This window comes from Grus americana, chromosome 6 (assembly GCF_028858705.1).
Source record: "Grus americana isolate bGruAme1 chromosome 6, bGruAme1.mat, whole genome shotgun sequence".
In the NCBI taxonomy this organism is placed as follows: domain Eukaryota; kingdom Metazoa; phylum Chordata; class Aves; order Gruiformes; family Gruidae; genus Grus; species Grus americana.
The window spans coordinates 22,017,024-22,030,616 of NC_072857.1; the positions used below are offsets into that span (position 1 = coordinate 22,017,024).

General features: G+C 37.9%; 1 protein-coding gene across 2 annotated transcripts in view; it reads right to left on the reverse strand.

Moving 5' to 3' along the window:
- Positions 1-1,459: 1,459 nt before the first annotated feature.
- The window catches only part of LRP2 (LDL receptor related protein 2), a 130,624-nt gene continuing 118,490 nt past the window's right edge, over positions 1,460-13,593 (reverse strand). Inside the window, exons 72-79 of one of the 2 annotated variants that reach the window (XM_054829946.1) lie at positions 11,763-11,853; positions 11,110-11,177; positions 10,830-10,950; positions 8,573-8,702; positions 4,932-5,051; positions 4,731-4,838; positions 4,102-4,173; positions 1,460-2,994 (exon numbers count right to left, since the gene is read on the reverse strand). In XM_054829946.1, the coding sequence (XP_054685921.1) occupies positions 2,833-2,994; positions 4,102-4,173; positions 4,731-4,838; positions 4,932-5,051; positions 8,573-8,702; positions 10,830-10,950; positions 11,110-11,177; positions 11,763-11,853 (872 nt within the window). In that variant the 3' untranslated portion in view covers positions 1,460-2,832. The remainder of the gene's footprint in view (positions 2,995-4,101; positions 4,174-4,730; positions 4,839-4,931; positions 5,052-8,572; positions 8,703-10,829; positions 10,951-11,109; positions 11,178-11,762; positions 11,854-13,593) is intronic. The other variant, XM_054829947.1, reaches the window with a different exon arrangement.

Here is a 13,593-nt window from a genome sequence, read left to right on the forward strand (position 1 = left end):
CTATGGCAAATTATTTTGACCGTACAAAGAGTGTGTTCAGAATGGCAAAATGTTAGTTGAGGTTACTGTGCCTCTTGTACACTATTTCTATCTGTTAAGCTGCTGGCCAGAGGCTCACAAACTGGTGTTCCTAGAGATATTAAAATTGAAGAGGGTAAAGGTTTTATTTGCTAAAGAGCTGCACTGGTGATTAATCATTAATGTGCAATTCAATTAAGCTTACAAAAAGACCATGTGCAGGTCAGAACTCCAAATGTAAGAAAAGGAGTTTCATCACTCTGTGAGTGTGAGAGGGGGCGTGTATGTGTGGTTGTACACACACACACGCAAGAAAGGGACAGAATGTAAAAAGTGTTTAGTAACCTTTAAGTATTTCACTGAGGTTCTATTCTCTGGCAAATGGTGTCAAGAATAAATTTATTTTACTTCATTTCATGACAAATACCTGCAGAGAGATAGTTCTATCGGGCCTGACAGCTGTAAGGAGAATGGGCATGAAAAAGCTTCATGGTGTAATTTATCAGCCCTAGAGTGGCAGATTACAGAGAGGTGCTGAAATCTCTAAAAATCGCCCACCTTTGAAACTGAATGAATCCAGAATTTGAGAATCCAAGCAGGGACTGTACCCATAAGGGAAAAAGAATACAAGTGAAAAATCGAAGTTAGGAATAGAATCTAAAGCTTCTGTTCAACAAAGTACCAAAAATTAAACTTTCCATAATCGGAAGGGTACATTGTGGTATGCTACTGAGAGGAAGAAGCCCAGTTGAAGCTTAGGAATCCTTCACCATCAGGTATGTTGAACAATCAAATCTACATACCACCTATCTATACAGTATCCCAGGGATGGTTTTCTTCCACATCTGAAAAGTTAAAATTCTTATAGGGGGAAAAAAGGTCTCTCTGATGCATGACTGACGTATTAGCAGTTTGCTCCAGAACTGGTTACAAATCTTTCTGTTGACAAAGACTATTCACAACACTGATGATACTTTTTCCTGTGGTAAATTGCAGCCCTGCCTTCTCTATTTAAAAAAACTATTTTCAACTCTTTCCTTAAGAACAGCCACCTGCCTTTCAAAGAAATCCTTTCTCACAGCCTTACAGATGTGTATGCTGTGTCCCAGATTCTAAGGAATTTTCTACATTAAAGCACTCAGATATCGAAGTTAATTGAACTAAGGTTTTAATCGCTCATGTCCATACTACCTTGACAGTCAGTCTCTTACAATCAGTTATAAGAGTTTCCTGTTTCAAGGACCAGTTTATTTAATGTGTGTAAGGGGGCAGTTTTCACACTTACAGTGATATGATGTCAGTGATGTAATATCAACAACTTTAGACAGCTGTGTGAAGCAGTAAGCACTATTCTTATTTATCTAAAGCACTGTTGTTTTCATCTCAGAGTGCACTAAGTCTCCACAACTGAAAAAAGTACATAGAGCCTTGACACAAATTATGGAATAAGGATGTGATAAAATACATTTATTAGATTTATTCAGCAGCATCATTTTCCAGTTGTCTTTTCTAATCAAAGTACATTACAAAGTAATTATAAGCATTCTAATTAGAAATAGTATGTATTTTGAGAACTCAGATATAAAACAATCAAATAGCAGAAGCCTCAATGATTATAACTTTAGGAATCTTTAAATTATATGAGTAGCTAGCCAGGAATGCTGAATAACATGTTCCTGCAGTGGTACTCAGAGTTTCCTCAAATAGTTCATGTTGTGGAAACTATCTTAGCTAATTAATAGAAAATCTTATAAGATGTACATATAGTATATTATGATGGAAAGTTATAGAAATAACCAGATAACTACAAAGACTGCATTAGTAGAAATTGTTTCCCTTTCTATTAATGTCCACCTCAGGAAATAAATAGTCAATAAAATTAAATTTTCACATTAAAAAACCTGAATAATTTCTTAAATGAACCAATATCTTTCATATTTTGCTGTTTGGAAATAAGCTGTTATGGAAATCTAGCTACCTCATTTAATAGTACAAATTACTTCCAGAGATTCCAGCCAAGAACAGAGCTATTCCATTGATGAGCAGGAGAAAATCTCATTAAATTAAGTACTCATGGCACTAAAATCTAAATATAACAGATCTTTTCAAGAAGTCTATTAATGGAACAGTGTTAATTGAACCTAGAGGAAAAGTATGTGTCTTATGGATTGAGAGGAAATTATTTCATCTCAGCAGTTAAAATATTGTAAGAACATTTTGCACAGGTTCATTATTCAGCATAATGATGCTGCATTGACTCTTCCATCTTTTGTTTAACACAAGATCAACAGAGACACCCATTTTTACATACACTAGTATATAAAATAGGTGGTAAAGATGCCCGGAGCACCAGTAGAAGTTTTAAAAGGTGCTGTTATAAATATATACTCTAACAATCCTGTAAATCAGTACTGTTCCTACATTTGCCTTGTTTGGTTCTTTTTTAGTTTAAGCATTTATATAATGAATTTATCTCTACAGATATGACCAATTCCATACAGATTTCTACTAGCAACATCACCGAACAAGATAATCTTTCACAAATTTACAAATGTACAATATATTTATAACATTACTTTCAGACAGCTTCAGTGCAAAGATATACATATAGTACATCATGATAATTGTTCATAAAAATAGAAATTGGCATTTGTCAAAAAACAAGGCATAGTTTCAAGATACATCTCTAGCCATTGTCTAAGAGATGTATATATATATTTTTATAAAGCATTTGAATGTGAACCTTACTCTTCTGTTTATAAAAAATATATGTGCAAATGGATGTGTCTAATTTTCCCTAAATCAGTTACCTAGTTATACCACAGAGTCCTCTTTAACAAGATTGGCGGTGTCTTTAAATGTATCCTCTGTTGCTGTATAAGCTAATGCTTGGTCTCTCCTTAGAGTAATCTTGGGAGGCAGTGAAGGAGAAGAAGTAGGGACATTTTCAGTGTCCTGTTGCTGTTCCTTTTCCATCTGAAACAATAATCATAAAAACTGAGTTTACATTCTAATCTACAAAACACCCAACCTTAACTTTCAGAAATGTTCAATAAATATCCAAGTATTTTGCTAAAGTCAAGTGTCATGGTATAAGTTATTTCTGCAAGTCACTGCCTGTAACAAAATTAAATGCTAATTTCACCTCAGAGGGTACAGCTGAGTAAATACACTACTAAAAACTTACTCCACACACTGGGACTTCTATTTTAATGCTTAATGTCAGCAGTAGCTTGATATGTCTATATGCACGTACCTGAATGTAGATAACATTGGCACTACTGCTGTTTGTAAATAGTTACATTCATTAGTGCTGGGGAAATGAATGCCTGGCTTCCTGACCTTCCTCTCTCACCTTGTTCAAGCATTAGAAACCTAAATTCTTCACAAAAGGCAGCTAGGTTTAGTCATGTGAGTGTGAGACTGAGGTTCTTAAGTCACTTAGGCCATCTGCAAATTTTAAACTGTTAAGATGAAAAGGGCTGAAATTACTGTCTCAAGTCAGTAGAACTCCAAACCTTCATACCCAAGCCAGGGGAGAATTCCTCCAGCTCACATACCACCCCCCCGCACACCACCTTAAAAGAACTGTCTCATCCAACTGTATGGATGAAAAAAATAGGGTTGGTATCGAAACAAGACTGCAGTACGCAGAGCTATTGAATTTTTGTGCAGTGCTGAAGCCAGGACTGAGAGGGCAGAAATAGACACTTCACTCCCAGTGCAGCACAATAGACTCCCACTTGCGCTGGGTGCCTGAGCTGTACCAGAATGCACCAGCGAGCTGAAACCAGCACCTGAGATCCTGGAGCAGGAGCAGGCGACAGTGCTTGGGCTGGGAAAGCAGAGATGTGGGCAATGCAGCTGTGCTGCCTCAGCTGGATGCATGCTGAACACCTTATTCTGCACAAGATTGTGTAACTTTTCTCAAAACCACTTCAGTCCTACCTTGACCTGGGCTGGAATTTTTGTGCTGCTTCACTTAGCAGCAGAATCTACCCATAATCTTTATCCTGTGAAAGCAAGAACAAAGTCCACCAGTACATTAGCTGAAAAATAGAATTATAAAATATTAAGCAATACCTCTGCATATATCGGGTTTTCAAAATTGGTGTTTTGTTTCATTTTTCTCTTGAAGAAACTCCACTTTGATTCCTGAAACATAAAAATTATTCGAACTTTACACATTTTTCTCACAACTTCTCTGGAAACTGACATCACTTTTGTTAGATTTCACATGCACTGACTACTCACTCAGTGATTTCAGCTGGATGTTCTTACCTTACCATGTTGCAATTCTAAGCATAGGACCTAACTTTCTTTTCTGGTAGATCACCAGTTACAGTTATTTTACCTAAAGCACTATTCACGAGGCTAGGCCAGAAGGCAATAAAAGTGACTAAATTAATTCACGGAGGCCTGTCGTTCCAGACAAATAGGTCAAACTGGAAAAAGCTGCCTTGAAAACAACACAAGATAAATTAACTGAGGGATATGAAACTACAACAACAGGTTGACAGAACTGTCATTTCAAAGCTCAGAGGTGCTTTTTAGTGTACAATGTGTGAAATTAGTCCTGTAAACAAGCCACCATCAGCTCCTTCAGATGGATTTGAAGACATAAAAATGTATCAATAATCTAGATGAAGTAATACTTTGATCTTGATTGTTAAAAACAAACGAGGCAGCTTCAGAGGATTTCTATGTCCTACCTGAGGTGCATCTGTACTCTGAGGGGGTTCCCTTGGACTAGCAGATATCACAGAGGCATACACAGGATTTTCAAAGTTTTCATTTTCTTCACTACCAGCTGTTGCTACCTGTAGGAGAAGAAGGAAAATCAACGCACTTCAAAGAAGAAAAGGTCATAGAGGAAAATGAAAGATGGAAAGTAAAGTCTAAATTTCTTTTACATGCGTTGGCCGAACGACTGTAACCGCACTGACTGTGCTAGCTCCACCATCTCTGGTTGCATACATTGGATTTTCAAATGTTATCGGCTGCTTTCCAGACTCCACTGCAAAGTTTTCATTCTATGAAGGAAAAAAACCCACAACAAACAAACAAAAAAACCCAAACAAAACTGCAGTGCAATAAACACATCCATATTCCTAGGAATTAATTTATAGTCTAGTTTTTCATCTCAGGAAACAATGTATGTTTACTTTCACAGAGGCTTAGACAAAATCTAGTATCTGTTAAAATCATAATGTTAGTTTGCCATCCATTATTTTACTCCCTGGCTTAGCAGCCTTGACCATTGATTGTTCCAATATTACCCCATTTCCTAGCTGGACAAAAAACCCCCCACATTTCAATAATTGACTCAAAGTATTTTATGATGAGGAAAAATGACTCTCACAAATCACACATTGAACCGGGAAGAGATATCAAAGGAAGCATAATTCCAAAATAACTATTTCACTTTAGAGACTACAAAATTACATACAAATTAATAAGCATTATCTGAAATATAAAAGAATGAGATTCATTCATTCTGTCCCAGCAGGGAAATTGCTATATTTTTTGAGCAAAGCAGTAAATGCATCCCCTCAGTCATAACATATGAGTTATGTCAGAAATAAAGTGTTTCACAGTTTTTAGCACATCTCTTATTATAAATCAATATTTTGTCCATGCACGAAGACCACTGTGGGGATAGCAGCTACTTCACGCATATTGCCAGACCCTGAGCTGCAGCTACGGTGCTCACAGCAGGTGGGCAAAGGTGCTGAGTTAAGTACTTCTTAAGAAAATATTTAGTGCCACAGAAGGATAGTCACCTGGGACTAACCACCTAAACATCAACAGGTAGAAGGGTAATGAAAACAAAAACCCCACCTAGACTCACTACTTCTGCTCCTTGTCACAGCCCCATCACAGGAACAGTGAGGAATAACAGGGGATAGTATATCAGCTAGTTCTTTAAACCTGCTTCATTTCTACAAACTACTGCTTCATCCCATAAGGATCCACGCTTGGTGCTACCAGAGTATATAGCTCTCTACCACACAGTGAACTCCTGTCAGCTCCCTCAAATTAGTCTAGCTTGGCTAAGAACAGCCACACAAAGACATCCCTCTAACATCTACTTATGCATATGTGATGTTACAATTTTAGGAGGCACATCCCACAGTTGCCATAAATCAAACCCTTGGAATTCTTTCCCAGTGAACTGTACAATTTTTTTTTTAGACTCTGAATACATAGGGAGAATTAACACCACTTCAGTATAAATAGCCTGTAGCTAGACCTGTTATTAGCAATGTAAAAACTGCATCAGTTGGACTTCAGTATGTCAGTATTAGGCTAGAAAATGGAAAGTATCATAAAGTTTTTCATGCATTAAAAAGGTTTGAGGTAATATTCAAGCCTAAAGCTATTTTCCCAGTGTTTATTGAAATGTTCATATGGTTGTTTCATACACAAGCTGCCTAGTTTTAACAAAAAGTGTGTTTCTTCATCTAGAAAAATGTCATATACATGTATTATGGGCTTATTTGAAACTGGCTGTTCCATTTCATATTAATTTACTGTCAGTTCAGTCTGTAATTTAACTTTCAAAGTTTCAGAAGTTTCCAGCATAGACTTTGCAGCAGGTGAGCGGTTAGAGCCAACATGGCTTCACTAAGGGCAAATGGTGCCTAACAAATTTCTACAAATTCTACAACAGGGTTACAGCATTGGTGGATACGGAAAGAGCAATTGGCATCATCTATGTGGACTTGTGCAAAACACTTGACACTGTCCTGCACAATATCCTTGTCTCTAAATTGGATGGACCACTCAGTGGATAATGAATTGGCTGGATGGTCGCACTCAAAGAGTTGTGGTCAATGGCTCCATGTCCAAGTGGAGACCTGTGACGAGTGCATTCCTCAGGGGTTGGTATTGGGACCGGCGCTTTTTAACATCTTTGTCAACGGCATGGACAGTGGGATTGAGTGCACCCTCAGCAAGTTTGCTGACGACACCAAGCTGTGTGGTGCGGTCGACATGCTGGAGGGAAAGGAGGCCATCCAGAGAGACCTTGACAGGCTTGAGAGATGGGCCCATGTGAACCTCATGAAGTTCAACTAGGCCAATGCAAGGTCCTGCACATGGGTTGCGGCAATTCCAAGCACAACTACAGGCTGGGCAGAGAATAGAGAACTGCCCTGAGGAGAAGGACTTAGGGGCGGTGGTTGATGAGAAGCTCAACATGACCCAGCAATGCGTGCTAGCAACCCAGAAAGCCAACCGTGTCCTGGGCTGCATCAAAAACAGCGTGACCAGCAGGTTGAGGGAGATGATTCTCCCCCTCTATTCTGCTCTTGTGAGACCCCACCTGGTGTTCTGCGACCAGCTCTGGGGTCCCCAGGACAAGAAAGCTATGGACCTGTTGGAGCAAGTCCAGAGGAGGGCCACAAAGATGATCAAAGGGCTGGAGCACCTCTCCTGTGAAGACAGGCTGAGAGAGTTGGGGGTTGTTCAGCCTGGAGAAGAGAAGGCTCCAGGGAATCCTTAGAGCAGCCTTCCAGTACCTAAAAGGAGGCCTACAAGAAAGCTGGAGAGGGACTGTTTACAAGGGCATGAAGTGATAGGACAAGGGGTAATGACTTTAAGCTGAAGGAGAGTAGATTTGGATTAGATATTAGGAAGAAATTCTTTACCGTGAGGGTGGTGAGGCACTGGAACAGGTTACCCAGAGAACCTGTGGTTGCCCCCTTCTTGGAAATGTTCAGGGCCAGGTTGGATGGGGCTTTGGGCAAGCTGGTCTAGTGGAGGGTGTCCCTGCCTGTAGCAGGGGGGTTGGAACTAGGCGATCTTTAAGGTCCCTTCCAAACCATTCTATGATTCTATGAAGTGCTTATTATTCAAACATAACTGTGATCTGTTTCCTGTAAGTAAAATGTCTTTTGTACATGGTACTTCTTGTGGTAAACAGGGGAATTTTTTTTCCATGGAAAAACTATATAGTACAGGAAACACAAGGATGTGCTATTTCTCTCATGTGCATAACAAAACATGGATGAAGTAGACTTACACTTTATGATGTCCCCAAAACTATTCAACATGATTTGTTTCAACTCACTAAAACAAGAAACTGTCCGATTTATTGTTTGTTGTGCAAAGTAGTGTATCCTGTGGTTAGGCCTGAGTTTTACCTCTGAAGTTTCTAACATACAGCCTGGATCTGAAACCCACACATTTTAACCTGTTCTATAGAACACAAAGGCCCTCAACAAATTTCTTGTTACAATATTTTTATTTATTTGCCTATTCATTCCCCATATATTCCATGAATATGCTGAAATAGGAAAGGAGGTAGTTGACTTAATTTCTACCATATAAATATTGAGAAAAGTCACATTATTTTGAAGAACAGCCTGCATTTGTCATTGCCTTCAATTTACAAAAATCTTTTTCAGGAAATTATCAGTTAATGTTCACTTCTTTTTCTAGAACACATTTATCATCTCACTATATTTTTAAATAAAAGTTTTCCCTCTATAAACTAAAAGTGACATTAAAAGAACACAGTTTAAAAAAATTGTTTCAGAATAAACCTTACCATTTGCATTGCTCTGTCTATAGCAGAGTCTCCTCCAAAGCCAGAGACTCCTATGTCCATACTCACATCTGCTCCAGATCGGAAAGTTACCCCATTGCCATTTTCAGTAGATTTTACAAGACTGCTTAGACTAAAAAAAAAAAAAAAAAAAAAAAAAGAAAAGAACAAATTATACAGAAAGAGAGCTTATAAAACAGATTCTTCTAGTTCTTCTAAGTATAATTATAATTTGGAATTTTTGCTATAATTAAGCTAGTGAGGGCACTAGAAGTAGTATTTCTGCATTAGTTCAACAGGTTTTTTTAACCTAAGTTAGTCGATTCAGAATGATCTCAACTATCTTTATGTGTGCTCCTGTAGACAGCAAATGAACTCAATGAACTACAATTCCCACAAACTTACCTACATTTTGACTACTCTTACTTCAGTGTTGATTTACAAATGCATGAATGCACTCAGTTATTCAAAATCATTAAAATTGATTTTTTTAAAAATGCAGCTGAAATGGCATACAAATTGGTGCTATAATTCCAACACCTATACTAAAGACGTTTATGTATGCAAATCATCAAGATACCTACAAGATACTGTTTTCATATAAGCAAATGTTCACTCTGCATATAGATTTACAGTAACCACAAATGCACATTAGATTTGCATGGGAAATAGTCGGAAATGAGCTGAAAGAACAGAGTCAGGCTCAAAACAGTAGGAGCAGTGAAAGATAGTAGTGAGTAGCCAAATACAGGACCTTCCACACAGAACTCTGAGCGTGCAACTCCCAATCCAGTGCAGAGTTAACCTTTTGGTTAATTTTGTCAAATTTGCCTAACTTGAAGGAAGACAGAAGCATTGAAATAATCTTTCCATTCGTGTGTCCTCATTGGAGCTGGCTTGTGCTAAAACTCTTGCCTACAGCTGGTGTGTTGTGCATGCACTTTACCAGTTGGCCCCATAGGCATCAGCTGATTCAATTTAAAAAACATAAATCTTAGCTACGATTCCTGTACATGGACAAGTCCCACGTTAAGGCTAACAGCTAAGCTATAGGTTTGAGTTAACTCTGCAGTAAAGGTACAAGTTAACAGTTTAAAGAAGGATTGAGCAATGGCAGTATTAAGGCGTATTCATGGCAGTATTAAGGCGTATTCATGGCAGAAATGAAAACTGTGAATCAACCTCACAGACAAAAACCTGACATCTCCATTTCACACAGCCTTGTAACTTATATGAGAAGTATTGTTGAACAGTAAAGTTTCAGCTAGTGCATTGAAATTTGTATTTGTTCAATATCTGACAATGCAGAAAATTTCCATTCAAGAAAGCAAGAGACAGGCAATCTCAGTAAGCAGCTTGGAGATCTCTTACAAACTCTTTGTCCTGCAGGATTGATCCACACAAAAATTGTGCCCCAATTTAACTACATCAAGTCATAAATAAATGTAATTAGTTTAGTGTAATCCTAGAGAAAGCAATTATAGCTACATTGACATTGCTAATTACAATTATTTAATTACACTGATTTGAGAGCTACGACTGAGAAATTGGTGCAAAAACTATGAAGATGCAGCTTCATGCCTCTAAAAACATATAATTTGCTTAAAGCTAAAAGAATTTTGAAGCATCATATTCTGACATCTTTTTTTAAAAAAATAAAATAAATACAAATATTTTTTCTTCATCTTCCTCTGATTTAAAAAATCACATATTTTTGCATGATATTTCACAAAGCTGTTTTTCACTGGACAGTATGACTGTCAGGAGAGCAGGAACTTACAAAAAGCCCAGATTTCTCAGGCACCAGAAAGAGACAGAAGATCATTGCACAGGCCCCATATTATTTTTAAACAGATAAATACAGCATGGCAGATAAGCTCAATATTTCTATGTTAAAAAGATTTCTTTGCCAGAATCATCTTCTGACAACGTTTTATAAACCATTACAACATATGTAACTATGGTCTTTTGTATCTTTTGGAACTGAATATCCAGTTCCAGATCTGGTAAACAGTCTTCTATATCGCTCATTATTTAGAGCTAATTTAGAATGTAGAAGAGTTTTACAATAGTCCTTTGTTAAATAATGATCAGCTATGGTATTGCTTGGAATCAAAAATCTGCTGGAATTTCTGCAACACTGCACTTGCCATATTCCAACAGAATAGGCACATGGCAAACAAACTGGATTTTTCAAAAATATTTAAGAACAAACATACATTTTCAGTGCACAGGCACTATGAAAGCCTTCAAAACATACCTCGGTAGTTTGGGAAGCGCTGGTAAAAGGGAGCCTGTTCGTCTGTAGTTAAAAAAGCCTCCAACCGCCAATACTCCAATTATTATGATTAGTATGATTGTCAGCAACACTGCTACTGCTGCTATCGAAGACAGAACAATAAACAAACATTCAAGCAAGCATAGTTCAGTGCAAAAAAGAGCCCAGAGAATTATAAGTTTGACCCTGAACAGGTGTCATAATGAGGTATTATACATTCCTTAGCTCAAAATATCAAGTGCAATATATAGTTGAAGCTTACTTGTTCCAGGAGGCACTCCCTTTGACAATCCTATTTCACAATAATTCCCAGTGTAGCCATAAGAACACCTGTAAGAGTAAGAAGGACAGGTGACTGAATGGCTTTTATGAAGTCTAGGATATCAGCTTTATTATTATATTCTGTAATGTTTATCTACATGACATTACTCCATGCTTAGTAATGATATACTTCACTGATAATAGAGATAATATCTCTGCTATCTTAATAGAATTAAAAGTGGAAATAAAAAAGTGCGGAGTCAGAAAACTAGTCACTGAAGCCAAAAGATTTCGTTTCAGCAGAGCATTGGTGGCACCTAGTGGCTGTTCCAAGATACATTTACCGAGCATTACAATTTTTTGGCATAGCCTTTTACTAGAATCTTCAGAAGTTTACCTTTCTGGGGTTTGTGTTGTTTATTGGTTTTGGTTTTTTTTTTTTTGGGGGGGGGGGGGGGGGTTGGGGGGGGGGGGTTGCTTTTCTCCCCCCAAACTGATGCATTTACATTGCTTATTTGCTGATATTTTTATGCATATATGTGTTTTTCTGTGATTGTTACAAACATGCTATTGCAGATGTATGACATCTTCTCAAGCATTTCCAACACATTTCCAAGAGTTTTGTTTTGTTGTGTACCCTAACAACATACTGACTTGCATTTTGGAAGCCCACTTTCATCCAGATAGCACGTTCCTCCGTACATGCACCTGCACGCTGGTGGCATTGTGGGAGGGGATTCAATAGCTGCAAAATTTGAAAGCCACATATATGTTATCAAGACATCTTCAACAAAATAAATACTACCAGAGAGCATTTTATTTATCTCTAAAGAACTTGCACATGCAAACTCACAGGCTACTTTTCAGAAGCTTTGCTTTTAATAGTACATGCGTTTGTTGCACTTGTATTTATCCTTCTGCTAAATTAGCTTATTTTAATTGAAGTAAAACCTGTTCTCAGAAAATAACAACTTATTCAGCAAAAGTAGGCAGAGACAACTCAAAAGCTGTGTGTCCCAACACTTTATTTTGCCTGGGCAACACAGCCCACCACCACCCTACAAATTTGTCCATTCAGAAAGCAGCAATACTTTATCTCCTTTGCCCAGACTCTTCCATCCAACCAGCTTGAAGTTGCACAGAGAAGGGCAAACTGTGATGCATTTACTTATGAAGAAAAGCAGTAGATGGAAATGCGCATACAGGAGGGCCCTCTAAACTCTCATACATCCTGATAGTGAGAACAAGAGAGAAATCCAAAGTCCTCAGAGTTTTCTATCAGTACAGGGCACAGACTGTGGCACCAGGTAGCGCAGAAGCCCCTTCATCATGCCAGTGTCTCAGCTGCACTGCAGGAACCCTGAGGTGCCCAAGCGGCAGTGCTGCCTGAGCTGGCCCAAAGACACAGCTACAAAGGTTCTGATGCTATTCTAATGTTGAGTCAAGTGGGGGGAAAAAAAAGTAAAAAAAAAAAAAAAAAGTAAAAAAAAAAAGTGACATTTCTTGAAGTTGTATTAGCCTTCAGTAAGAGCTCAGGATATGCTGTCAGAAAAGTGTAGTTCACATAGGAAAAGCTCTGGATCTCAGACATCATTATAGGCTATAAATTAAGGTGAACTCTGACAGTCTGTCTCACATTGGTAAGTTAGATCATAATACTTTTGTCATAAAATTTTAATCAGCCAGAGGTAAAGGAAGTCTGCTGCTACTGTGTTCCTTACAGGTAAAAACCCTTCACGTAAATGGGATACAAAACGGGGAAATGCAGAGGTCTTACAGGCTCTGTTTCTCAGTAGCTGCAATACCGGGAAAGGACCAAATCAATCAAATGTATCTACAAAAGCTATGTTTGGTCAGTACACCAATTATGGCAGTCACCATTCACTGGCTAAAACATTTCCTTAAAGTAAAAGGTAAAAACCGAAGTTCAAAAATGGAGACAGTACTGTATATCCTATTTGCTGCCTCCTTTTCCTCAAAATAAGGTCAAGCACAGTTTTCTTAATTCCTGGACATTTTACGTAAATCAGTTTCAGCAAAGAATAGCAAATGCACTGTCCTCAGAGCAATAAACAGCAAATGCAATCAACAGTGTTATTGATCCCTAATTTAAACATGTATTGCACACTTCCATTCATTATTACATCATATTACTAGCTCCTCTTTCTGCAGCTCACACAATGTGGCAACAGGAACAAGCCTTAACAATTATTAAGAAAATTTAATTTAGAGGTAAAGCAGTGTAAAAAATTATGACATTTTCTTTTTTAATGCAAAAAGAAGAGAATTCAGAGAAGATTAACCATAGAAAAGATGCCAGACACAATGTTATAAAGCATAATTTATGAGAGATAGGTTGCAAGGACAAGCACTATAAGGACATCTGGCTACCACCCATATCACTGTAAGCTAAGAATGCAGATCCTCAGCTAGAGAAATAGAAATCCTGAGCAATTCTATTTTATTGGTACTCCTGGAAGCACTG